Source organism: Anser cygnoides, chromosome 21, assembly GCF_040182565.1.
Source record: "Anser cygnoides isolate HZ-2024a breed goose chromosome 21, Taihu_goose_T2T_genome, whole genome shotgun sequence".
Taxonomy (NCBI): Eukaryota; Metazoa; Chordata; class Aves; order Anseriformes; family Anatidae; genus Anser; species Anser cygnoides.
Genome location: NC_089893.1, coordinates 5189439 through 5217237, shown reverse-complemented (window position 1 = coordinate 5217237; position 27799 = coordinate 5189439). Strand labels below are relative to the sequence as shown.

The following is a 27799-nucleotide window of genomic DNA, read 5'->3' as shown; positions in this document are numbered from 1 at the left end:
GGGATGACTTACATTCAGCTTTGGCGCAGATGAGGCAGGCGGTGGTGCAGTTAAAGAAATTCAGGATTCCTGCCACGGCCACGCTGATGTCGGTGTTGCTGGGGTGGAGGTTGAGCGTGGTGAAGCGCTGGAGCTGCAGCTTCAGGAACTCCTCCGGTGCCACTCTGAAGTGAGGAACCTAAGTGGGGAGGAGGGGAAAGGGAATATAATTAGAGAGGGAAACAAGAAATCAAAACAAGTAAATCTACCATAAAGGACCTTAGGTGTGAAACGCACAGCATGCAGAAAGTGAAATGTCCCAATAAAACCGCAGAAGCATCGCTGGAGTGAGGAGAGGAGGGTGGGATCTGTGCAGGAGCAGAGGAAAATAATTATCACAGCCCCGAGAAGCCACGGGAAGGAGTGGATCAGGAAAAGTCTTGCTGAGCCACTCAGAGAAAGGCAACGGGGTTTGTGATTACAGCACAGGAAACCATTCCGGATGACTTCAGCCTAATTAGACTGGGTACTAATTGTAGCCGGGCCCGCACTTCGTTTCGGGCTCGCTGCCTGGGTAAATGCGGAGGCTGCTTCGCAGGCAGGTGCCCAGCCGGTGCTGGGCTGTGCTGCCTGGCTGAAGGGCTGCCCGGCCGCCTCCGCCTGCAGTCCCCGCGTGCCACCAGGTAATTAGGAGAGATGAAGGGAGGAACACGATGACCCTGCGCCGCTAAGGCTCGCGAGAGAGAGGAACAGATGCAGCGGCCAGAAGCTTTGGGGTTTTTTGATCAGCAGCGAGGTAACAGGTGGCTGTGCAGCGGGCAAGCTCCAGCAGGGCTGTAACCACCAGTCCCAATATCGCTGTGCTTGTCGTTAATAAAGCAGAGCAGGAGGTGGGAGAGGGATGTTTCTTCCCAGGGTGCTGGGGGCAGGGGAACGGGGATGCCACCGCGCTGCAGGACAGCCTCCGGGCTCCCTGCGAGCAGCTCCGCTGCCACCCTGCACCACGGGAACCCAGACACCGGGGGGGCAGCCAAGTGGGGGCCAGTAACATCATTTCCCTTTTGCTGAGTGAATTATTTGGAAGAAATGGAGGACAGAAAGGGAAACATCTGCTTCTGCTTCATTAGAGGACTGTCAAGTCCTCTTTTCTTCCATTATTAGCCCTTCCAGAAGCTATCATCCCGTGCCTCCGATCTCTCTCCTCTTGGGAAAGGCCATCAGTAGGTTGTGATGGCTGCTTCGTTGGCAGCGTAAGCTGTTTGGTTAGCAACAGGAAAGTTAAAGAGCAAGAAGCTGCTATCTGCCTCGATTTCACGCTGCAGCCCTCATCCCGAGCTCTGTTAGCAGGGGAGGAGCAGAGCGCAAGAAAAGACAAATTCCTGTAAGCAAAGCAGACAGGGCAGCTCCTGTACGAGCCTGTTGGTCGCTTCTGGGAACCAGACGGAGTCTGAGACCTGCAGCAGCAACCGCTAAGAGAGAGATGTGGATGGGGGGGGAAGGCGGCCACCACCCCGAGCTGATGGCAGCCCTGGCTGCAGCTCCCGCTCCGAGCCCTCCTCTCCTTCCCCAGGGCTCTGCCCCCTGTAGCTCCCCTCCTTGGGCAGGAGGGAAGGGAATCTTTGGCAGGCAAGGCGCCGCAGGAGATGTAGGTGCCTCCCCCAGGTTTTCCCCAGGCTCCTGGTGAGCATCAGGCCCGTCACTCCTCCAGCCGGTGCCCGAGCAGCACTATGGGACACTTTCTCTCTCCTTCACCTGTGGAGGTCTGAGTGTGACGTCTCCGGCTGGGCCGCTACGCCGCATTTAGCACGACGGCACCGAGCGATGCTCCCGTGATATAAATCACAGGGAGTTGCTGCGGGTTTACATCACTGGGAGGGCAGCTGGGATCACGCTCAAGAATCAAGTACCTCGGAAGCGCGCTAGCACTCGCCTTTCATTCTGGGAAAATAAAGGGACTTAGATCAGACTCTGAATGGGGATTTTAGGGGAAAAACATTTGCAATCCGTTACTGCAGAGTTGCCTTTGCCTGGGATGGAGCACGTGTCTGGGACGTTTAACTGCAGAAAGCACTGCAAAATACACTCAGGAGACCCATCCCGCTGTAGCCCAGAGCACTAGGTCTAACAGACCTCCTCCATCTCCTCAGCACTTGCAGCTCTCACGGAACAAAGGACAGCACTCATTTGTGAATGCAAGTTACTTCCAGTGCTCCGTTCAGGCACTCCCCTCGCTTGGAAGCTCCCGAACGCCCACCAAAGGGCTGAGAGACGTTATCTGGCTTTAAAGGGATGAACTGGGAGAAGAGAATTCAATTTCTTCCCCGTGACCAGAGCTAGATCAGTGCAAGACAGTTCAAGGCTTATAAAGCACTAAATCAGGCACGCAGCCTGGACGCAGATTTATAGGGCTTGCACTGGTGGAACAGCAGCAGGTGGAAAGGGGTGCAGCTTCCCAAGGGGACTGCGCAAAAAGTGCACAGAGTGACACACACAAAGTCCCTTGGACTGGGATCTGCATCCTCCAGAGCAAGCTGGGGTCTTGCACCCGTCAGCACTGATACTGACATCGGCACTGCACGTGAGGGAAGCTGAAGCTAAAGGTGACAGAGACGAAAACAAGGACCAGGGAGGCAGAAGTGAGAGAGGAAATGGCAAAAGAAGAACCTGCAAGAACGTGAGCATTAAGAGGAGGGGAGATAAACCAACCTGCCAGCTCTGATCATCAGAAGGCACAGCAAATAGATGCCTACAGCAAGGCCCCTCTGCCAAGGGTGCCCTGCAGTGCCACGGGCTGGTCGCTGCCCCCAGCAGCATCCCCGCGCTGCCCCGCAGCTGGGACGCGAGGACAGAAAGCACTGGGGGTGGTGGGGCACGTGGGCACCGGCTGGAGAGGGCCTGGGGAGCAGGGATGGAGAGGAGAGGAGGCAAAAGGAGTGCCAGGGTTGAACAAGAAATGGCAGAGGCAGAGCAAGGCGAGGGAGGAGGCAGAGCTGGACGTTGGGTCTGCAGTCGGCTGGGACTCAACACGGACACGACGGTCTCAGCTGAAACCCTCTCGGCTGCAGAAAGCCCTTCTGCTGGGGTCTGCACGATGGCATCGCTGCTCAGGGTAGTGGGAACTTCAAAACCCTGATGCAGGGTTCCTAAACCCCCAGCCAAACGCTGCGCCCCCAGGGAGCCCCAGCAGCACCCGGCAGCCGGCGGGTGCAGGATGGGGAGCGGGGGCAGGATCTCTGCGGGGCCCCAGCACAGGATTTGCCCACTTACCTCTTTCTCCCCGCAGATATTGCTGATAATAGAGCTGGAGGCTGGGCTGGAGGAAGGTCCCAGGACGCCTACCACCCCTTTGGGAAGGATCTGGCACACTGTGGGCAGCAGAGAGATGAAACGTGCGTTAGATTCCACCCTGCTTCCAGCTGGCAGCACCTGCTTCACCTTGCTCGGCACAGCATCGCCTCCTGCACACACACAATACACTCCCTGCCATTCGTGTCCCCCCGAAATCCCCCTGTTCCCTCCGAAGCAGTCACCCTGCCTGTGGCATCCACCTCTCCGTCTCTCCCCAGCATTTCCAGATCCCCCCCAAGCTCTCCCCCAAACCCCACATCCCCACCCCCGACTGAGAACAAGGGTTTCTCTCTTAAAATTTTGCTTTTTTTCGCCACCTGCTATTACGCTCCAGGGACGATGTAAACTGAAGTTTATGGAGGCCACTAAAGGCAGCAGTGACCTCGCTTCAAAGAGTCCTCCAGCAGCAAACAAACTTGTCTGAATTTGGTCCCTCATCCTCTGCAGAGCTCAGTGGCAATGCTAAGGATCACATTACCGGGTTTGATTTTTTTTTTTTTATTTTTTTTTTTCTGGCAGTAGTTAATCTTCTGGCTCCGTGCCACCAAGGTCAGCAAAACAATCAAAAGGCCCTGACAAAATGAAGAAGTTAAATCTCTTCCCTCAAGCTTCCCGGGCTAAACTGCAACCTTTTGTCCTTTTAATTTGCTGCACAAATTCCGGCCGAGTGGCGCTCCAAGGACTACCCCAGCTGGCGGCACCTGCCCGCTGCAATCCCAACCCGCCGTGTCGCTCCGAAACGCTGCTCTGGAGCACTTTGCTTGCAAACAGAAGGCAAAGCCCCTCGTGCCTGGATCCCAGGGCCCAGGAAGGCTTGCTGCCAGCCGCGGCTTCAGCACCACCACGCACGGATCCTTTCTCCCTGGACAGGAGAAGCCGCAGGAACAGCGGGCAGACAAAGCTGCTCAATGAGCACCGAGCGACTTCTTCCTGAATAAAGACGATACCACGGGGGAGAAGCGAGGCACCACAGCTACTTATCAGTGCTGGCAGGAGCAATCTCACAACGTCATCATATGTAAAACCAAACCAAGATATCGAAAAGCGGAGATTTTAAACATGCTGCCTCTTCAGTACGGCATGGCTGGTCCACCTCAGCGCGCAGCCCCTTCAGGTCTCCGGTTTACGTACCGGTGGCTGTAAGAAGTTAGCTCTGTTCAACAGCTGGAAAGAAGAGCTAGAAAAACTCAAACCAGAACATATTTTTTTCGTAGTGAAGAGAATTCATCATCGAAACTGTCATACCACGGAGCAGAGCAGGTTTTCTATCAGCTTCAGGTCCTTAAATCAAGGCTGGACATGAGGTGAGGGCATACACTGTGCTGCTTTTGGTTTTGTTTTGTTTTTTAAACCAGCAAGATACAGGGCTGGGTGTAGCGTTCAGTAGTCCGATGCCTACAGCCCACTTTCTGCAGAAGACCAGATCAGACAGTTGAGGTGGTCCTTTCCAGCCTTACGCTCCACAAGCCTCTGTATCTTCATGGCCGAATTACGAAGCCAAAACCCGAGTTTGTCCCTTTGGGGAATTTTTGTTTTACTTCTCTCCAAGCACTACTTAGAAAAAACCTCCATACATTACCACGTCCCTGCGCATGGTAATTGCCCCGACTTCTCACAGAAAGTGCCCATGATAGGCGAACACCTTCCCTGGGGCTTTCCTCCCCTCCGCGCGCTCTCGCCCTGCACCGTCTCAGCCTGAAGCAGAACACGAGCGATATTTTCCTGTGGCATCTTCAAAGGAACCCAGCGCTCGCTTTTCCTCTCTGCTTAAAAATTTACAGGCACTTAGACCTCTTCAAGGAGATCCTTTCGAGTAAGAGCCCCGGCGTTTGAAAACCCCACACGCCGTCTCAGTGGCGCCCAGCAGACAGCGGCGGCCCCCTGGGTGCTCTGTGCTCAGCACCAACAAGAAGGGGCTGCCGAGCCCTGCTCAGCCAGGGTCGGCGGGGCAAAAGTCCTTGGGGGGGGGGGGGAATTGCTTTGAGCACGCAGGAGAAAGTTTGGCGAGCGCTTTTCTTCTCATCTCGCCCGCCGAGAACAAAAAGTGGGTTAAGTAGCCATAGCAACGGAGATGCAACAGCTGTCAGAAGAAAAAGCACCCGCTTCGCTCTCCAAGGGTGTAACATCCAGCGAAATTAAGGAAAGTGAGTGGAAACAAAGCGGAGGCGCCCGAGGCAAAGGCCTCGACCATGTCGAGGAGAGCTTCTCCTCCTGTAATCCAAACACGTTCCCCATTTCACAACATTACCTGGCGCCGTTGGTCTCTGCAGGAGGAGGAGTCTTAACCCTGCTACCACCGTGGGCAGGGTGGATTCAGACAGACGCTTCCAGGAACGTCGGCTCGGTACCGAAACCCATCCCTGATAACTGCACAGAGCAAAACCCCAAACGCTGGCATAGCCCCTGCCACTCCAGGCTGCTTGTACCCCAGCACACGGGCGCCACGCAGGCTGTATGCTGTGCAGGACACGGTGTCGGTCGATGCAAACTCACGTACCTCTGCCCGAGGTAGCATCCAATTTTCATGGGCTCCAGAACTCAAAATCCCACCAAATACTGGACCCCGGGGTGACTTCACACGCACGCGAATGTTAAAAACCACCCACGTGGATGCACAGGCATATATAATGCAAGCACTACCCACTTGTTGTTGTACCATTTTGGGTTCAAAGACAAACACGTGAGCACACCCACTTGGTCAGGCAGTGCCCTCCCAGGACCTCGGGGTGCTTTGGAAGCATTTTCACGAGCCCCGCTTGCACGAAGCAGAGCTGACAGCGCTCCGGTGTGAGCATCCCCCTGCGGTGCAGAGCACAGCACCTCCTTCGCTGCATACAGACACCTGATGCGAGGGTTGGAGGTGGCAGGCAAAGAAGCTTCTTGCCTCTAATTGAAAATAAATGAGCAGGGAAGGTATGCAGTTACCTCGGCGTTTCCACGATTGCAAAATATTTCAGGGGATCTTGAACAACGGGGAGCGGTCAGGATGGGCTTCTCGTGCAAAAAACACCAAGTGCATAAAGAGAAAGCGGTATGGAGAGTGCCAGGAGGGCTCCCTGCAGCACCCTTCATGCTTCCTAGCAGCAACACAACCAGCCCATCAGCTGCAGCTGGCTTAAATGCAAACTCCAACACGATCACAAAAATGATGGGACAGTTCTTAGCACATTTGAACCAATGTCACTGAATGGGCTCTGAAATAGCAGCGTGAATAAATGGAAATTAAAAATCATCTAGTTGCTCACTCTGGCTGCTGGCCTGCCCTGAAATGTTGGGATTAACAACAGAGGGATGCTGAGAAGAAGGATGAAACGATAGGGGACAGGGTGACAAGTAGAAAACCTGTCCCTCCCTTGGCATCAAAAGGAATAAGGTGTTTTAGATAAAGACACGATTAAACGAGCTGTTTTGGATCTCTGTAAAAGGAGCTGAAACATCAAACACAAAGAGAAAACAAGCTTTACTTAGAAGGGCAAAACAGCTCAATCCCCAACCTTCCACTACAAACCCATCTCGAAGCACAGGGCTTTACAGGTGTCGCTTACGGGAACAGTCAATGTTTGTCTTCATTCATACATAGAACTGAAATGGCAAATCGGGCATGAATATGATTAAGATTGACTCAGATTTTACCTGCTACGGGAACTGTGATTCTGTGGTCCCTAACAGGAAGATGCCTGAGTCAGTCAGGAGAAAAAAGGAAGGAAAATAGCTTGGAAAACCAAGTCTCAAAAAGTCTTTCCCCTCCTAAAGCTCCAGTCGTACGCAGAACACCACGACGGGCTGTGGCAGCAGCATTCCTAGGCCAGCCAGGTGAGCGTGCTGTGATATTTAAGGGGGATTTCAAAGGGCATGAAATCTGAGGACAGTATTATTAAACAGCTGTCCAACTGCTTTGCAGCCATAGGTTAAAATACCTAAACTGCTTTTATTAATATTACGTGCGATAACAAATATCAGTGCTGTGTTAAAACTGAAAAGTCAGACAATTGAAAGCTATGAAAGGCTTGATATTTAAGATACAGGATCTGATTTGCCTCTGCTAGCAGAATAAATCAAGAATAACTTCAGTGACATTAATGGCGGAATCATGCAGAATCCAGATTTTTCCTTCTGTAAGAAATGCTCCCAGACATTTTTCCCTCTGAAGAAAAGGCAAATAACATATTGCAGGATTCTGTGAGTTCTCACTTCACCGAAATCAAGTCATTTTGCTCCAGTTTCTGCTTCTTATATTCTTTAATCAAAGTAAGGAAAACAAAGAAAAGCTCCCTGAGGTAGAAATTCAAAACGGAAAATTGCCTCTTCCTCCCTTATCCCATTTCCACGTTCTCCCAAACACCACATTTGCTGAAATCAACAATTTCTTGCATAACGCTTCCTCCTCGGCAAATGAGTATTCTTCTGCTGGAAAAACATCCCAACAGAAAAACCCCAGAGCAACGTCGCAAGCGACGGAGAAACCCAGCTGCCGGCCCTCCCCACAGCTGCGGGGTCACCTGGCGATCGAGCCCGCAGAAACACCGCCGCACGCCACGGGTTTAGGAGAAAGGAAAAAGAATGGATCTGAAAACTGTCTCCTTCAAAGGCACAGCAGGCTAAGGCACGCTACAATTTTCTCATTTCTTACGAGGCTCGCTGGGAGACAGAGAGTATTTTTTTGGGACAAACTGAGCAGAGCCTCGGAAACACACAGGCTGTCCCCGTCCCTTTTGCATCCTACAGGCAACCCAGCCAGTGCGCCTAGATTTGCACAATCCCGACCAGATGGGAAGACCAAGAAAACCCTGAAGAGAGGGATCCAAAAAGACAGAAGTGCTTGTTTTAAACACCCCCTGCGATGCTGCACGTGACGAGCTTCATCTAGGCTGCCTGATGGGCGACAGGCGCTATAAATAGGCGCCCAGGTACTCGCTGACGTGCGCTTTATTAACCGAGCGCTTCTATAAATAATGCAGATGCTAATTGAGGAAAGGAAGGTGCTACCTGCTGGTCCCGCCGGGCTGCTGGTCCCATCCTGCCAGCTGCCTGGGGAGCTGCTCCCGCCTGCCGGGCTCCCAGGCACGGGGATGCTCGGGACCGCACAGCACCGAGACCAAAGCTACAGGAAAAGGCAGCCTGCTCCGACCCACAGCACCCCGCTGCGCCTTCCTGGGATGCCCTACAGGATACGCAGGCTTGGGAGCGAGAACCATGGGGGTATGAGTCTAAAATCCCTGTTTAAATGATTTCTCCAGCTTCTCCAAGACAACTTGTAATAAAAAAGAATTATAGTCCTCCCCTGAACTCAAATGTTGTTGCAGAAAACATCCTAAAAAGAAGCTATCATATTGCAAAACGTTTTTCCCTTTTACAAGCAGAATCTCTTGCAGATCCTTTTGGCCCCTGTCTCTCCGGCTCCCAAGAGGTCTGTGGGACACTGACCATCCGGGATTTTTTATTCACCAGCGTGCAGTTACCACGTTGGGCATCGACGTGAACACCTATCCCAGAGACCTGTTTGCATTAGAGGATTTTAAGTAACATGGAAGGCGTGCTGCTCTTTCAAAAATAGCTCTTTTCAATCCACATGATTTCAAACATCACTTCAAAATTCCACTTTGTGTAAACAAATCCGCTGCCAATCTAACGCTCTGAGAGAGCCATCATGTTTGCTGACACACAGCCTTCCGCGGGGCGTCAAAAATAACTTAATCGCACTGAACTTGCCCAGAGTCTCTTATTTGCACACCATCGAGGGCTTTACAACGGAGCAGCACCTCCTGTATCACTGCTCCTGTTTACTGACACGCAGAGTGAAGAAAATAACTTGTCCTAAACTGCTGAGCTGAGCGATGCCAATGCTCATGGTGGGACCTGGGTGCAAGCCTCGGCTATAACAAATTCACGCTCTGCAGCGAGTGCAGTGTGCCAGGAGCCTCCAGAAAGGAGGCAGAGAGGAGAGCAGGGGAGGACCAGCCCCACGGAGAGATACTCACTGGTTTCTGCCGTCTCATACTCGCTGTCCCGCAGCAGCTCGAAGATGTCCACCTCCACCTTGGCCTTCCCTGCCCGCTCGGGCGCGCGGTTGATGCGGTTCTTGGCCAGGGTGATGGAGAGCCGCTCCCCTCTGCTGCACTCCATCGGGTCATCCAGGATGGCAGCTGCGGGAGCAAAGGGAATGGCAGAGGTTAGGCTCAGAGGGACTTCACACACCCCAAACCCCCGGCCGTGTGCCCCCCGGGCTCTCCAGCGCCGTGCCAGCAGCCACCGCAGCGGCGTCACTGCTCCTGCCAGCGCAACCTCCCTCCCGCGCCCGGCCTTTCGCGGTGCTTCGCCCACCTCCAGGCCTTGCCAGACACGGGGGCGGCCAAATCTCTGCAGCAGCGGCCGCGTTACCTGCCGGCACGCTGCGGCTGCCCACGCTGCTCAGCTCCGGGTGGTGCCGGCACCCGTGGCACCCACGCGCTCCGGATGCTCCCGCAGCGGGACCCCCGGCTGTGCCGCCCCCAGCAGCATGGACCAGGGCACTGCCCCACATCCCGACACACCAATAATGAAATAACGTCCCCAGACAGCCCCGTTTTGTTCATAAAAAAGCGCTGGTGCTGTGCTGAGAGCAGCCCATCAGTGCTGATAGCTGGAATATTTCGGGAAGCACGTGGGCAGCCGTGGGTGGGGAGGGACAAATATTTTTCAAACAGAAAGCACTTGACTCTTGAACTCAGCTCCTGGGCCCACCCACTCAAATCTGTGTTAGGCAGAGGGAGATTGTATGGGGTAGTATTTTTATTTTCTTGACGGAAGGCAAAAAAGCAGCCGGAGCCGAGCGTTAATCACAGCTTTTCACTGAGCTGGCGCAGCTTCTGCAGCCCCCCCCGGCTCATGGGGGCTCTCCTCCAGGTTGCCTGGGTTTTGTTGGGTATATCAGAAAGGCACCAACGCTCGTCTTCCCTTTCTGAAGTCACTCCAGAGGGAGCCACGCCGCTCAGAAGAGCTGCCTGGGCTGGAGCAGGCCCTGCACGTGCGGATTAGCGGGGCTCCGCTGGGCTGTGGGGCAGGGAACTGTGGCGCTCACTGCAGCAGCTGGCTGCCTTCTTAAAGCTTTGAAACGCATCGTTGTGCTGCTTTTTCTCCCTTTTCTGCCTTCTTACTTACCCAGTTTTGCATTTTCAAACTTGGGAGCGCACAGAGCTGGTTAGAAAATGCGGGTGGGATCGTAGCACAGCCATACGGAAAAGGAGAGCTGTCTGCCTCACGGGGACGGACGTGTACCTGGGCTCTAAAAAGCTGATGTCCAACAGTCCTGTATTCCGTGTAACTTCAGGGACAGCCAAAAAATTCACCTTTCTGCACCATTTGCGAATCAGAAAATAAACCTCGTGGAAGGTAACCGGGCACCAACCCCGCCGGCGAGGCAGAGGTGGCCCACATTACCCCGATTTACTTCGCATCCCAGCAATACCCACTCGGGAACTCCTCCTCTTCCTGCTCTTCCCAAATTTTATAGGGAACGTGGCTGAACTTGGGACTGATGAGGAGTGACGCAGCAATACTTCTCGGAAGAGATGCACAGATGTCTTGGCGAACGTTGCCGGTCCTCCAGGCGACACCAGCTTCCCAGCTCCGCGAGCACGCAGGCACCAGCGTTATCTGCAGGCTCGGGCCGTTAATCTCAATCTCATTAGGCAAGGAAAAAGGTTGTGCTTTTCCTCCGAGGCCAGGAGCACGGATCACAAGTTTTGTCAGATGTCGATACGGCTGGTGACCGCTCTTAATTACAAGGAAGCCGGGAGAGGAAGGTGCCCACCAAGCAGCTTGCTCAGGTCCCCTCCTCCGGGAAAGCAGCAGCAGGCAGAAAAGGTCCTGAACCGTTCCCATTTCTCATCTGCAAAGCCATTTGGTGTCTGTACACTTTTCACCACGGCCCTGCTTCCAGGAAAGGGTAGGGCACTGTGCTCAGATGAGCATCACAAAATGCCTCCTGCCTCCCAGGTGCTGACGGAGCAGAATTAGAGCCTGGCAGGGGGAGCGTGCGTCAGCATCCTACACTCATTATTCTGCAATTTAGGGCTTCAACAATCACTAAGCCGGACAGCGTTTCCAAGTCTGTTATTCAATTGTCATTTTCCAAACAAATTTCACTTTGCCTTTCCACCGCTATATAGTTAAACACATTTTTAAAATGGAAGACTTGAAGCTGAAGTGGTTCTAATAATTTCCTCGGGTCAGCTAAGCACACATGTTTGCACAGTGATATTATGTCTCTGTTCTGGATGATGGCTCTTTTTTTTTTTCATTGCTATTTTTGGAAATCTTGAAAACCTCCCTATGGCTGGTAAAAAATACATAAATTCCCTGTTCAGTTCTGACTGAAACTGAGCTTTGCAGCCCACCCGGGGCTCAAACCCTCTTCTCTGCACACCGCAGGACGCAGCCAGACGGCCCAAATGCCACGATGGAGGTGGGGGTGGCACGCGGGGACCAGCCGCCAAACGAACTGCAGCACCGTGTCCCATCTTCCTGCAGAAGAAACCCCACAAAATTTGTAGTAATCCCACAAAATTTGTTTGCTTGAATTCTGGGAGACTAGTTAGTTTTAACCACATATTAAACCAGTCCCCAGGACAGACTGGGTAATGAGACTGAGCTAATCTTTATGTATTAGAGCGAGCGGATGGAAAAGGTCATTTAATGTTTAAAAAAGGTTGGTTTTAAAACTTCATGTCTTGGGATGCAGTGGCAAAGCTCATCTAATAGTGGCATCATTAAGTATGAACGAAAATCTTTATATAAATTCCCTTTCATCTATTCCTGTCTATTAAAAATGGGAAGCTGCATCAAGTAAATCTTTAATCCTGAAAACTTACAGCAAAGTCTTTGAACTTTGTTGGCCTCAAAAATCACTTCTCTCTTCCCCGTCATAATAAATGTCTCCAATCTCGACTGCCTTCACCACGAATTATGGGGAAAATATTTCAGAAGGAGCCGAGAGCACCGGGGCTGGCGATGCTCGGTTCGGGCTGCAGGGGATTTCACGGGGGCTGAGACTCAATTGCAAGTGGAGCCAGCGAGGACCGGAGGTGCTGAGCTTTTCTCGGGAGGAGCTGCCTGGCAACATCTTTTCCCAGGGGGTATTCCCACCATGATGGATAAAACTCCTTGTTAGAGTAATAATTCTTATTTTAGTCAATACACCCAGGTTTTCCTTACATCTAAGGCAAAGCCCACAAATCCCAGAGGCTAGAGGCCAGGAGAGCTTATTGCTTTGGATGTGCACTGGAAACAGTTGCCTTACAGTCGCTCAGGAGTCGAGCAGCAAGGGACTTCTTAATTTGAAGTTTCCAGCGAGCCCGAATTTCAAATTAAATGCTCCGAGTTGGTGATTCAATAGCCAGAACCAGAAGAGAGGCACCGCTGGTAGCCAGAGACACGCAAGGTGGCACGATGGCGCCTCTGGGAACCGCAGGATCCACCCCTCGCCTCTCCTACATCCATCACTCTCACCTCCGGGATCTCCCAGCCCTCGGGGGCACAGGGACACGAGAGCTTTGCCCGGACGGATTTTAGACAGTCCCCAGATGTGACCTCCTTAAATTCAAGAAGCCCTGACCCGCGGCACGGGCACACGTGGCTGCCCTGACGTGCCCCGGGGAGCTGACATTTGGCTGCGGTATTTTCACTCCCCTTAAGCAGAGCGCAGCCACAGCAGTACGAGAGGCAGGTGCTCCAACTCTGCTTTTCTCCTCTTGCCCTGAAGAATCTCCTCCAGGAGAAGGATGGGCATTCATTGCCCTGGACATCTCAGTCCCACTCCTTTTGGCCAAAAAGCTGTCGGGGGACAGGCGGTGCTGTCAGAATGTGTGGTTCCAGACAGCTGAGACACAGCAACTCATCCTATTAAACGCACCAGCCGGTTCACAGACACCCAAATTCAGTCCTTTCCACCCTCAGCTGGGTTTCAAGCAGCACTAAAAAAAAGCAGAAAGCCTTTATTTTTCTGTTCCCCTCAGCCACGTGGCTCCCCAGGGTGCCAGCCGCTGGGCTCAGGGCACGCGCACGCTGACAAGCCCAGCATGATTCAAGTCTTACCGCGTATCACTGCTTAATTCATGGCCCGAGCAACATCTAATGAAGCAGCATTTTTATAATAATAACAGGGAACAGATGCTACGGGGAGGTTTGTACACTGCTACGACAAGCAGCGTGCAGCTGACCTTCCCCCGTTAACTTTATTAAGCGTTGTTGAATTTCCTCAGAGGCTCTCCATGCCGCCGAGACGTAACACCAAGCTCAGAAACACAAATGTGCACAAACACATCTCCATTCTGGTGGCTTGGAGACAGAGGTTTAGCAATGGCCTGGCTGAGCAGACACGGGATTTCACCGTCCATAGCTGTCCCTCTGAGTTAGGAAGATGTAAAGCCCCCCACGCTATTTCTCCGGTCTCTCCTCTGACAGGTTGAGATCCAACCTCCGACCTCTTCCGATTCATACTGTAAGCACAGTCCTCACACCCGCCGTGCTCCCGCGATGAATGGCCAAGAATTGTCACCTCCTCTCAACCAGATCTCGACACTTAGAAGAGCCAACGCCTCTCCAGGAGCCGATCCTGGAACCGAGACACAGCAGAAAGCCGTAACGCCCTTCAAAGCTCACATGTCCTGCTGGGACTCACCAGCCCCAGGAGATGCCCTGGGCCATGAGGAATTGCCCCACAGCTCCAAGCCTTCCCTTCTCTTCTTCCTCTTCCTGCCCATCCACCTGCTGCTCCCCAACCCCTTTTGCCACCACCACCACCCCAAACCCACCTGCGCCCGCTCCTGACCTCATTAACACCAAATTAACTCAACCAACAAGAGGCTCCGGGCTCATCTGGGGGGACAACAGGCTGAAGACGGGTGCAGGACCGCCTTGTTTTGCAGGCTTCCCCTCCACTGCATACAGCATCAGCCCTTCAGGCTGTCAATACAGCAAACGATAGGGAATTTGCAGACTTCCTCATTACAGGGCTGCCAAGTATAGCTCCAGCGGAGAAACAGGTGGGATTGTGTTGCCATTACAATCTCTGAAGTGCTGCTTAAAATTAAAATAAAAAGTTGTCAATATGCTATCACTCGGAGAGGAAAGAAGATCTCATCGAGGAAAAAGAAAATCTAAAAACATAAACTCGCTGCTTCACAGACAAAGAGACTGGATAATGTTTGTCTGATCAGCGCAGCGCAGGGCTATTTATTGCTCTTGGCCAGCATTTGAAATCTGCATTTAAATGGAGCTTCCCTCTCCTTCCTGCTATCCAAAGAGAGCGAATTCAGGAGAGACGGGGAAGGGGAGACGTGATAAAAACAGCTCAGGGCTTTAGTTTCTGCTGCTTGAAATGCAGCCTCCCTTTTCTCTTCTTTAATAATTGCTTTGTGTACATAAAAGCAGAACGGCGGTCTCTGGGAGGGGGAGTTTCCAGGGAGCCAGGCAATGCTGCTTCCCTCCTCTGCCCTCCTCAAGCTCTCTCTGCAGAGCTGGGAACCCCACGGCCACGTTGGTTTGGGCAGGTAAAAGCTCTGCCGAGTCCTCTGGCAAGGAAAAAGCATCTGTAAGACAGGTCTCATCTCATCCTCTCACTCCTTTGCTCATCTGCAAGGAGGAAAACCCACTCAGGAGACAAGGTCCTGCTCTTCCCACAACGACCGCCTGCTTTTTTCTGGATACTAAGCTTGCCAGGAGGCAGCCAGTGAAGCACCTGAGCTCGGAGACAGGAGCGGAGGTGCGCAAAGGGATGAGAAAGGGGTCTGACATGGAAATGCTACGTCCAGACCTGGATCTCTCCTCTCGTGCAGAAGCAGGACAGCAAACCCAGCTCCTCCAAAGCCAGCCAGCAAACTGCTGGGGGTTTCCACTGCCCCAGACCGCAGCTACTGATAAATCCCGAGCTGCAAATTCAAACAACGCCTTTGCAACCAGATACGTCACATTTAATCCCTTGAGAAATCCCTCAAGGGACTTCCCAAAAATGAGGAGAAAAAGCAGTGAGAAGGAGAGATCGCTGCTTGAACCTCCCTGAGGTGCAGGGTCAGGCTGAGGCAGGGAATACCAGTCAGGACACTGGAAGAAAGGGGTGCTGGAGGCTACAGGGGGACAGGCTGGGGGAAGGAACAAGAAGGGCTGTCCGCCTTGTGTGAGTAGAAAAGAGAAGGAGGTGAAGGTCTAATGCTAAAAACAGAGCGACGGGAAGGCGCGGTGGGACACCACTCTCTGCAGGCATCCCAAGAGCCCAGGCACAGAAATTGCACATGGAAGCAAACAAGGGCCCAAAATCTCCCAGCAAGAGCCAGGCAACTCCATCCCTGAGACCATCACAGCCTGGGTGCACGTGGTGGCGTGGCGCCTTGCTGCTTCCCCTGCCACCCTGCTCACGGCAGGAGGTGTTCGTAACGGGGCTCTCCATTTCCCAAATATCTGTCGAACCGGACTACAATCTGCCACAGAACTGCAGCTCCTGGCTGGACACTTACCCGTATCCACACGCAGTCAGAATTAGTGCCTAAGTCTTGTTTTCTTAGGAAAGCAGCCTAAATCCACTGAAGTTGTGAACATGGTTTTCCTGCCTGTCTCTTGCTTCAGTAGCATCAAGCTGAGTTGAGTTTCATGAGGAAGATTTTCTGCCCATTTTCTTGGTCCCAGGTGACCAGCAGCAGCTGTGATTTTTTAGGAAGAGAGCAGTGGGAAGACCTGGTGGGGCCAGCAAATTTGGCGAGCCCAGTGAAGAAGCAAGATCTTAATTAAGTCAGGAGAGAGCATAAATACAAGAAAAATAACCACACAACCCCCAAGTGCCACTGCCAGGCAAACAAAAAAGAATAACGAAGGAAGAAACAACGCAGAAAATTCTAAGCTTAAAAAAAAAAAGGAATGCCAACAAACAAATGGGGAAAGTCCACCAGGATTTATAGCTATAATCAGAGATCGGAGAGGTGGCAATGCACAACGCAGCCGTGGGGCTCTGGAGGCTGGGAAGCGGCTGCAGAGTCCCAGACGATGCAGCACGCTTTCCCGGTCACATACACACAATAAAGCATGTTCTGTACCTACAAGACAGATCGTCACAACAGCCCGGGGCTCTGTCCCCAGAGGTGGCCGTATTTCAGTGGCAGCCACGCGGCTCTCTGCAGCGCGCTGGGATTTACGGATTGACATCGATGCAACGAGAGCAACGCTGCCCAAACGGCCACTTTGCTCCTCTTGCAGGTGGAGCCATTTCTTGAATCTCCAGCACGCGTCAGGATGAGAGGAATTTAGGGCCAGTGGAGTTTCATTTATGTAAGAGGGGTTTGGAAAAGGCCTTTTGCGACCATTTTTCCCTTAACCCTTCCTGGTGTCTTTGCATTTAAGAGCGAATTTGCTCTTCTTTCTGCATCTCCCTCCTTTCAAGGATGCTAGCTAAGGTTTTGGCACCGCTTGCTGATTTTTCCCGGGTTGGCAAACACGAGCACACTGCAGAGGAGGCACAGCTCAGACCAAGCGATGGAATAGAGAAGTACCAGGCCCCACTTCCAGGCTCCCCCCAGCCAGCTGATTAATCGCATACACACAGACAGCAAATAGCCTTGGATGTATCCCCAAAGTCAAGGTGAGAAGAGGAAAAAAAATGCACTGAGAGATCTGGGGTTCTGCTCTCACCGGTAAGGACAGCTTACAGATATTTTGCACCATTTCTGCTCTTGTTACAAATCATTAGCCCATGCTATTATTACAAATCTCTAACAGATATACCCAAGGACAAGGACCTGCCATGCTGGATGCAGATCCCAAATATGACAGTGCCTTTAGAGACGGGAGACAGACAAATGATAGGTGGAATGGCTTTCAGTCGCTTGTGATGGATGAAGAACAGAGGCGCGATGAGATGAAGTGTCTCCCCAAGGTTTTGTATGAACACATGGCAAATAATCAGAGGTAAAATGCCAAAAGACTTCAGAAACCCTTCTCTAGCACCTCAGCCTTTTTATGTGGTGCCACAGAAACCTGACGTTTCTGCTTCAACCCCCAGGCATCCGGGTGCATCGCAAAAGCCAAGTGAGAGCGGTTAGCTGAGCTTCGGGGAGCCTGGAAGCTCCAGGAGAGGCAGCATATCAAAAGAAACATGCCTGAAGATAAATAAAGACCAGGGTCGGTGTTACTTGGCTGGGCATGGATGGAAGGCTCAAACTACACGTGGAGCCTTTACCAGCAGCTGAGAGGGTCGGGACCCACAGAGGACAATTCAGGGCCCCTAAACCAGGTCGCAATTTGGCCGTAACAAGCACGAGTTGGCCTTTGGAGTCACTGCTCCGTGCCCCGGCCCCATGGGGAGCTCCACGTCCTACCTGCCGGCACCTCCTTGTCCCCACACTGCCCAGCTGTCGGTGCACAGAGCTGCAAGAGAAGAGCGTGGCCCGGGAGGAGGAGGTGGCTGCAGAGAAGCTGAGTAGAAGATGGGCAAGGGTGGGAAAAGGTGACATTGGAAACCTCACCCCAACTGCAGAGAGCCCAGATGTATTAAGCGACACGGAAGAGCTTGATCCAATTACCAAACAATGACACCCGAGCCCTTCAGGATTGTTTTCCTCTCTTTGTTTTACTGTCAGAAAAAACAACTTTTCCTGCTGAGTCACACCGAAATGAGATGCTAAAGAGCTGCCACACCAGATGTGGAAGCCCTTCAGATCCAATTTCCATCAATCTACACAGCCTCTATTTATTTATTTTTTGCCACTCAGCCCTCAGCGATTTAATAGGTTACTTTAATGTCTTCCTGCCTTTCCTCCCTGGCGTGCTCTGCTCACGGCATTTTTTTCCCCTGACTTTCAGCTTCTGGGTGGGAGAACAAGACAGGAATTCTCTTTGCCCTGGATTACGACATGGTTTTCCCCCGCTTTGCATCCCTTGTACTAGGGAAATGCTAGCTCACCTACACCCAGCTTGTATACCTGATTGATACGACAATGATGATGTGTTGATGGAAAACGGCTTTTTCTTTCTTTGCTTGTGTACAGTGGCTCCTGTCCAACCCCCAAGCAGTGCCTGTGCCCACTTCCCTAACGCTGAATCCACGCTGCAGCTGAATGCATGACTGCAGGGCAGCAGTGCTCAATAGCAAGTGATCTCTTCTCAGAGCAGAAAAGGCACAGTGCCACCACCGAGGTTTCCAGAAGCCCATCTTTTGCCTTTAGCACGGAGCCTTCTGACACCTGCAAACTGTACCGTCTCTAACACAACTTCCTTGAATATTTCTCCTCGGGGTACCTCCACGAAGCAAAGAAACACCACCGTGCCCCTTCGGAAGAGGTCGAGAAACGCGTGGATACGCAGGGAAGCTGAAATGAATTGAGATCTGCAGGTAACGCGCATCAGTTACAGTACATGACATTCTCATGTGGGTGCTCTCATTTGGAAAAAAAAAGCAGCTCCGCTTTGTTGCTAGATTACTTTTCAAGACAAGGAACCTACAGAGACCTAAGGGTTTCTCGTGCCTGAAGTGATGCGCAATAACATCCCTGCTGGAGGCAATTTGTCTTCGCATCCTCTGGAGAGCGTGCCTGTGCGGGGTGACAAAGACTGCCTGGAGAATCATTGGCACAACAGAAAATAACCACAATCTCCTCAAACATTACTCAAACTTTTCCCAAAGTATCTCTAGGTTTCTAGTACCACGTTTCCGTAGGAAAAGAAGCACTTTTAGGCAAATGGATTTTGCTTTCAGCTTGGGAGCTCATTACGGATTCCCCTGCATCTGTGCAACGTGGAAGAGAAAAGTTTGAAATATGTAAAACTGGAAAGGGTGGAAAGAAAGAAAATAAAAAGCAAAGATAAATAAAAAGCTCAGCTGCACGGACTAAATCAAACCAGACACAGAAGTTCTTAGTGAATGTGATGGAAGAAACCCATAGGAACAGTCCCGCAGACTCCAGCAGCTCAGGTACGAGGTGGTGGAAGCAGCACCGCGCTCACGCAGGAGCAGAGAGGAGTTGGCACCAACACCGGGTCACAAATGAGACGCACCAGCACCAACCACACTTGTCTTGTAAAGCAGGGGTTGAGCAGAGTGAATTACATCCCCTGGAGTTTACTATGATGCTTCTTTGAGAGGATGCTGGATTAGTTACATTAATGCAGCACGGAACTGGATCGGGTTCGCAGTGATAAGCTTAATTAAACAACAGAGTTATCCATAGGCTGTGGTTTATGGTAGAAATACGCAACGCTTATGTTGATTAATTAAATAAAGTCATGGTTCAGACCATTAAATCCTCCTACGTCCAACCACCTTAATGAGGAGCTGAATCTAGCCAGACATCTCGATACTGTCAAGGCTGAGCATGAACCGGGGTGGGGGGCTCCCACCGTGGGCAGCCGGGGCTTCTCTGCTGGGGGCTGTGCTTGGTGCTGTCACCGGGACAGTTAGGGTTGCTAGCCGCAGGTGGCACCGTGTTCCCCCTGGATCTCAAAATCTGTAAAAGGCACCTTAATGCAACGCTGAGAACATCTCTGAGACAGCGAGCTGCGTGCACTGCCCTCGCTGATCCGATTTGTTCTCATTATCCCAGCCAGCAGAACTCGCCTGGAGAAACAGCGCTGCCTTGTCATCCTCTGCCCACGCTGGAGGCGTCCAGGGCCTCCTCCAGGACAGCAAACCCCTGCCACACACCCAACACCCAGGCCTCCCATCCCCATCAACCCCTCCTCGCCATCCCTCTTTCCACCCACATCACAGCCCAGCCCCACGCTCCAGCTGACAAGGAGCACACAGAGTTAACGGGAAAAGCCCTGGTCCTAGTGAAATCCAGGGCAAAACACTTCCCTCCGTGAGACTCGATAGGAAACAGGGCCGACCCTTTCCTTCCCCCTTTTGCAACTTCCTACTGTTTCCTCCCCGAGCCTGGGAGGTTTTCACACCCCGAGTGCTTCGGGGAGCGACCGAGAGCAAAAAGCCAGCCTGGGGGCTGGGGTTTGCTACCGCTCACCTCTCACAGCCCCTCCCAAACCCCATGGCCATTAAAAACCAGAGCTGGTCTAATTACCATCAGATTTTGACCGCATGGAGAACATTATTACCATCCTTTCCTGCTTCCCTCGGCCTGCCCTCATGAATCGTTCGTGAATCCACCCCGATGCCTGCGAAGGGCCGGGCTCACGCCCTCTCGTGCCACCGATGGACGTGACAACGCACGGGCTGAATTTCGCTGGCGCCAGGAACTCGCCGCGTGCCCGCAGCCCCGCCGCAGCCACCTACTGCCCAAGCGGATTGCAGGCGGAGGGAAGGGGCCGCTCTCGGGGAGTACAAGCTCGTGCCACCTGCGTGCCTCCGGCTCCTTACGGGATGTGAATCAAGGGTGCTGCGATGGGACGTCTGGCACTGACTCCGGGGGGGAGCCGAGACGCGGCCCTAAGTCACCACCGAGCCCATCAAGCGGTCCCGGCAAATTCTGCAAAGGATGATTATCAGCCGCCGTCAGCCCTCCCAGGCTTTTCCCTTTTTCTTAACACAATCTTACCAGATTGGGAACTGGCTAATAGCAATAATAATAAAATAAACCTCGTTTACAGTCAGTCACAGGATTGGAGCTGTTCCCTCCATCTATTCACTATCCCAGAAATTGCCTTTTAAATGGATAACAATGATTGTGAGGGTCCAGTTATTACCTTGAAACCTCACATTTTGATCCATCCAATGTTGTTCTCTTATATAAATAACAGTTATTACAGTAAAGTGATTTTTCCCCTCTGTACTTCCAAAGAGTTCCTGCAGGAGATGGCAAAGAAAATGGGTTCCATTAATACCTCACTTAGGCCCTGTTGCTTTCATACTTTAACTCCCGTCATTAATCTTCTAATGTGTCTTTAAACAAATGTCATTTATTCCACAACTCTCTGGCAGCTATTCTTCCCTCTTTTCTCCCATCCCTTTTCCCCCAGTATCCTCCGCCGTGCAGTGGGAGCTCTTCCTCCCCTGACTCATCAGTGGGTGGTGCGCTCCTGCCAGGCAGGGAGAAGCATTTCGGCTCTTTTTCAGGCAGTTTGCTGGTAATTACAAGAAAAAATGTGAGAGCCCACGATCGGGAAATACACATCTGAAGGAGCCGTGATGGGAGGATTTCTGTCCTCTCTGGAGCCGTGCGGTAAGGATCGCAGGATGACTTTGCTAAGAGGTTACTCTGCAATAATCCGAGGGTGCCAGTCACCTCCGCGGCGCTGGGTCCTTGTGCAGGCTCTTAGCGCCGGGAAACGCTGCCTCTGGCACGCAGCATCCTCTTTTGAGCATGCTACAAATGCAATTGCCAGATGCCACTTTCAGCTGATTCGATGCCGATAAACAAGGCTGTTCATTTCATTACACAGTCACAGGTCAACTGAGCGCGCACCTACCAGCCGCTTGCACAGGGCGCTGTGAAACAGCCTCCGCCCTGCCCACAGCACTCGAGGCACGAAGCCCTGCACCGCTTCCCAGCGGGGAGGGGAGAAGCGCTGTCAGCCCCATTTCGGGGGGAGCAGAGGCAGAAAACGGCTGCAGCCCCATTCGGCAGTGGCATTTACACAGCAATCCTGCCCCAAGGGGGTGAAATCCCTATGTCAAAGACCTAATTTCTGCAGGGGGTTCATTAAAATTGGGCTCATGCAATTTTAAAGCCCCAAGGGTGTAAGGGACCTGCCTGTCATCTGGGAAAGGGAACTGAACGTGCATCTTCCCCATCCCAAGACCTGCATCCCTGGAGCAGCCCTGCCCTGGGGCACAGCGCTGTGTCCCACGTGCAGCAGCCACTGGCTAATTACGCACTGACCAGGAGGTGCATGGGCACAAATCCAGGAGACCATGCTACGTCCTGCTTGCAAGCTCTGTATGTGAAGACGCGGCACTCACAAAGCCATCTCTACTTCCCCATCACCATTTGCAAGGAGTATTTGGCGACTCCGTGCCCCCTTACGCCGTGTGGGCTCCCCAGCTGCAACACTACAGTGCAGGATCCCTCACCAAAAAAAAATGTTATAATTGGGTTAACAGCAAGACCAAGCCGTGATGCCAACCTCAAAAGAAAACAACCTTTATAGGCTACCCACCTTCGAGATGGGAATTTTCCCCTGCAGCCATCAACCCTGGCACCAGAAATAGCAAAGCTTAATGTCTTGAGTTGCCTTCAGTAACTTCTGGACGTTTGGACATTTGTTTTCTCTTCCTCCTAAGAGTTATGACATTCCTTCTACCCTTTCTCAGCCACAGCCTCGTCTTCATTAGCATCTGTCAAGTCCAATTAACACGTGCACCAGCACCAGGGAAGATGATTTCTGAAGCCTCCTGCACGAGGCAGTTGGCAGGAGCCTCCCCCCTGGAGAAACACGAGCAAGCCCCAGCAGGGGCAGGTTGCCAACCCAGCAGGTTGCCAGCCCTCTCCAAACCACCTTCCCCAGGGAGCCTTGCAGCATCCTTCCGTGGTGACGGAGGACATTTTGCATGCCGGGGAACGTCTGACTGCTTTCTGACCCTACAAGCCCGTGATGCCTGAGATATATCGATTAGGTACCTACTGGTCTTTTCAGCAGCCTGCAGGGTTATGAGGTGTGGGAGCAGCGGGGCGTCCCGCAGTGCTTGGTAGCTTCAATCTGGATTAACCCCCACGTGGAGAGGTCAACAAGGCATCTGTGTGCTGCTGTAACCCTTCGGATAGGGCTTAATGGGAGTAAGTTGTGCAGAGGGCTGATGCTCAGCTCCTGTGAAGCACCGTGGATGGTCGTTATTTTCCATTTAAGCAGTCGTCCTGGTTCTGATCAGCTGCTGCCTACAAACCCCTGCTGTACCCCCCTTCTCTTCCCAAGGACAGCTGATGCTGCAGTGCCTACTTACAACCCTCGTGGACCTGCTCACACCAAACCTCACCAGCAAGACGTGCCCCATCTTCCAGTTCCTACCTGGCACTTCTAAGATTTCAGGCCAAGTTTCGCTGTTTGCAGGTGCCTCCTCTGAGCTGCCTTGCTCCCTCCAAACTCAGCACGCCTCTCCCAAAAAAATACCTGGCCTGGTTTCTTGTGTTGCCGATTAAGCAGTTAATGAGGAGCCTGGATAGAGCAAAATGGACAGGAAATAGAGGCCATATGCCACTACAGCTCTCCTACTTTAAACAGGAGAAAACACAGGGAAAACAAAAAAAAACCCAAACATTTCCCTCAAGACGAGTGGCAGAAAGTGACAGGGGAAGAGGTGAAGTGCTAAAGACCCCACTCACCCTGGGGAACGCTCATCACGTCTTACACCACTGCACATCCTTAACCCCATGAAGCATGTTAACGACCAGCGCGTTAACATCACCGGTGCTAAGCAATAACCCGCGCTCCTCTGGGAACAGTTTCCAGTACAACTGGGCCCGACTATGTCACTTATGCATCAGGTCTCTTTTTTTGCTATTTCTTTAGATGGATAGCTTTGCCACAAGGTTGTTTCCTCTTTGTTTTATTCATCTATTTTTTACTAGAAGAAGGTCACATAAAGAATAAAAACAAAGAGACAGACCCAAGTAATCTTTTGTTGGCATGAAAACCCCCGACAATGTCTTTTAGGCCCAAACTGGTTTGTTTCAGACCACGAAAGACATCGAAATTTCTCATGGAAACAAGCCCAGTAAATAGTTTTTTTCACATAGAGCTCTCGTTACATCTCCTAAATGCCTGTTCCGTTTTGTGAGTCAGGATTTGTGCAGGGGCTGGTACGTGGCTCCTGATGAGAGCTACGAGATGCTACAGCAGTACAGCAGACGTAAATCACCTGGCCATAACTTTGTTTTGTATATAACCAAAATCTAATACATATGTGTGTGTGTAAATATGAATAAAACATGGCATGATGACTTTAGTTTAAAACCAACCAACCAACAGGCTAACGGGACTCCAGTGCTACCAGGAGCAGCAAAATCCCATCCCTTTGCTTGCAGGAGCTCGGAGGCAGCAGCCCCATCTCCCCTCTCCCCTATAGCAGGACCTCGAATGTCCCAGACCCAAGGACCCCAAACATCCCTTCCTTCTGCACCCAGCTGGAGATCAAGTGTGTCCACCCCATCTTTCTCACCCCAGATATTAAAAACCGCCACGTACCTAGCCTAAAAAGGTTGGCAAGACCCCACGGCTCGACATTCAGAGCTTCAATTAAATCAATTAGCATCCCCATACACGGCTAATATTGGAGACATAGGAGAGGCTTTACTATCCAAGTAGAAAATCAGCCTGTGTGTCCAGATGGTCACTGGAGGCGCTGTAATTGCCATCCCATCACCGTAACTGCGCGCGTTTGGGCCCGTTTCAAAGGCGCCGGCCCCGTTTGTCTGTTTGGAGGCGAGCCTGTGCCATCTGGGCGAGACGAGGCTCGTCGTCTGCCTGGCATCGGCGGGATAAACACAGCTCCCCCGTTCACTGCCACTTCCTAATATTGACTCCGAAAAGGGAGGAGAGGGACGTGCAAGGACTTTTTTCACGGGAAAGCAGTGGAAGAAGCCTCTCGGCACAGAAGGGTGCCCCAGGGAGGGGCTGGACCAGGCTGCGTGGTGCGAAGGGCACCGAGCCCTCGCTGCGCTCCAGCTGCAGAGGGTGCCACGGGGCTCTCGGGGCGTGATGAGGCATGGAGGGAGCCCTGGCCAAAGCCAGAGCCCCAAACCCTCCAATTTTCTGCCCTTCAGCATGAGCCTGCAAGCACAGAGGAGCTAGGTGGGTTTCATCCTCACGTCACCACCGCCTCCGATCTGTTCCTCATGTGCTCTCTCCTTTGGAGGGGTGCAGGGAAGGAAACCCGCCTGCACAAAATGCTGTCTGGGGCAGTGGTTTTTAAAGGCAAGAGGCAGGAAACAGACACCGAGCTCTGTGCTCCGTGTCTGCATCGCTCTTCCCTAGCTATGCAAGGCGATGCAGCACCTGAAAAGGCAGCGAGCAAACCAGTGCCCCTAGGGCAGCCAAATTAGCTAGCTGTGCTTCCTGCGCTACAAAGGTGCTTAAAAAAAATGACTGAGGTCCGGCCCCAGCCATAAAGCGAGCAGAACGTGCACAGGATGGGCTCAGCCATAACTTTTGAAAGCACATCAGCTCCCTACCTTGCATCGTAACGACAGGAAGGGGATGCTCAGAGCCAGCGAAGCCTCTAACTACCTTTAAAAACCTCCTATTAGTTTCCTTATGTCATCTCCCTGTCTGAACGAGCAGGAGGATAATCCTTCTGTTCTCACACACTCAGTCAAGTCCAACCTGTCAGCAGCAGCACTCGTTATGCACCTACGTATTAAACACACACGGTTCCTCGCTTACTGCAAGGCAGCTATTAAAACAAAGGAAGCAACAACACCAAACACTTTCGCCCGTGCGAGAATAAAACATATTATAAAGGAGCTCATTATTGGAAAGAAGATGGGAAAAGTCTGACACGATGAGAAGCCCGGCGTAATTCTGCTAAGAGCAAAACAGGTTACAGAAGCGAGCCTGGGAAAATGGAAGCATCATTCTCTCCTGACATGACTCTGCTTCAATTAAGTTTTCTGACTGAGGTAACCTGGAGCCAGCACAGTGAGGTAACAGATGGAAGGGCTGCCCGGGAGGGAAAGTGCAGGGCTTTCCTGTCTGGAGTTACATGAAGCAATTTATTGTTCTTTTTTTTTTTTTTTTTCTTTGCTTGCATTTAGCGTTTCTGACGAGGTCAGCAGGGAAGGAGTGGAGAAAGCCGGGATTCAGACTCACATTTCAGACATCAGAGGGGAAACGTTCAAATTGAGAAAGCTGCGAAAGCAACAACTGGAAATTATATGCGTGCCTCTCCTCACCTCCAGCCCTGTTTCTTTACCTTTTTTAGAACGGTTGCATTAACAGAGTTTTCAAGAATAAACAACACAAAGCTCCTGTACACTTCCCAGCACCGTCTGCTGGTTCGCACCAACAAAGCGACGCCCCCAGGACTGCCCAGGTTGTACCGAACCCCAGGGGGTCAGGATGTCTGCGGGCACCCAGGGACGATGGCTCCGAAACAGCCCCCCGGCTGCAGCCAGCAGGTGTTTTGGGTCCTTCCTTGCTTTCCCTTCCTCATCCAGCATCCGCAGCCCGAGGTGCTTTCAGCAGCTGGCCAGAAAGCCGCCGGGTTTCTGCTCTTACAGAGACCTCACCGAGCTCGCTCGGCCCCGTGTAGCCCTCGGGCTACAGCACCGGGCTTTGTTTAGAGCCAATCCTGAAACCACGCCACAACTTCTCCCACCCCTGCTCTTCGCATTTCACATTAAATTAACCAACAGCAAGAGAAAGTTGAATCCCTGCCTTTAAGTTTCTGAGCTCGTTTACTCTTTGGTTTTTCCTTTCCAAAAAAGCTTATTTAACCTGATGTTCTTAATTCTGCGTGCCCGGGGAGACGACGCCAGAGACGTGCACGGCTCTGGCACAGATCTCCCAGAGCCACGGCGCTCTGTCTCTTTTCCCAGTACTTTTCCTGGTGACGATCCCCATCCAGGGCTGGGCACGCGTCCAGCTGAGCCGGCTGACAGGGAAACCCAGGGGACGGAGCGGAGCCTGGATGCAGCCAATGTACAAGCACCTCCAAAAGCATCCCTGGCCTCGGTCAGCCGTCCTTCCTCCTCCTCTCCTGTGCCTGAGGCTGCTGCTCCTGCTCCTGCTGCTGCTGCTCTGCTCCCATCTCGGAGCTGCTGGAGCCGAGACCAGCAACCAGCACTCTTCCTCCATTAGCCAGGACGGAAACGGTTTCCCTGCCAAGCAGAAGCAATGCTAGCAATTTCATTTCCTGCGTATCTTTAATTTTAGTCTTGAATATATATTGCTTGCTTAAAGCACACAAAAAAAAAAAGAAAGAAAGAAAAAAAAAGAATCACACGCCCTGCAAAGCCTCCTTGCAGCTTTAACTCCCCACGGGGACAGGTGAGAGCGTCTGCGAGACAGACCTCTGCCGATGGCAGAAACAAAAGAAATCGCTGTCACAGCCCAGGGAGGGGGAGATGAGGGGCAGCAGGGACAGCAAAGTGGTCCCTGACACCTCTAAGGTTACAACTACTGTGCCTGTGCTGAGACCGGTGGTGACAGATGGAAAATTTCTCCCCCCAGATCGGCACCAGGCACAGCCGGTGGGGCTCGGCCTCCTGCACGAGCTGCCATCGGACCTGGCGAAGCGGTGCTCGCAGTGCCGAGTTGATAAGGTTAATTAAAAACACGAAAACACAAGCACACACCCAGGCAGAAGGAAAAAGAGACCTGCTAGGTTTCTTGCTCCCTGTTTTATCTTGCTGAAGACATGCCGATAACAGAAGGCATGGCGAGCAGAAATATGGATTAGTTATTACCTCTATTTGCTGCAGGGACAAGGGAAGGCTTTGTAGGAATGCAGCTCGTGGAGTGCAGGCAAACAAAGCCCCTTTGTTTACTGATTCCTGGAGCGAGTCTACAATTGACAAACACAATTAGCCCAACAGTGGCAAAAGGAAAACGCTTTTCCTTACAGGTT

At 52.2% G+C, this 27799-nt stretch overlaps 1 protein-coding gene across 3 annotated transcripts in view; it reads right to left on the bottom strand.

The window, feature by feature from the left end:
* The window catches only part of GRIK4 (glutamate ionotropic receptor kainate type subunit 4), a 170424-nt gene that overhangs the window by 50860 nt on the left and 91765 nt on the right, over window positions 1-27799 (bottom strand). For 2 of the 3 annotated variants that reach the window (XR_010826147.1, XM_066981111.1), the window contains exons 3-5: window positions 9306-9470; window positions 3247-3344; window positions 13-178 (exon numbers count right to left, since the gene is read on the bottom strand). Coding sequence is in view for 2 of the 3 variants with exons in the window: in XM_066981111.1 (XP_066837212.1) it covers window positions 13-178; window positions 3247-3344; window positions 9306-9470 (429 nt within the window). In the remaining variant the exon portion in view is untranslated. Of the gene's footprint in view, window positions 1-12; window positions 179-3246; window positions 3345-9305; window positions 9471-10464; window positions 11981-27799 lie in introns of those variants that run through there. The other variant, XM_048063409.2, reaches the window with a different exon arrangement.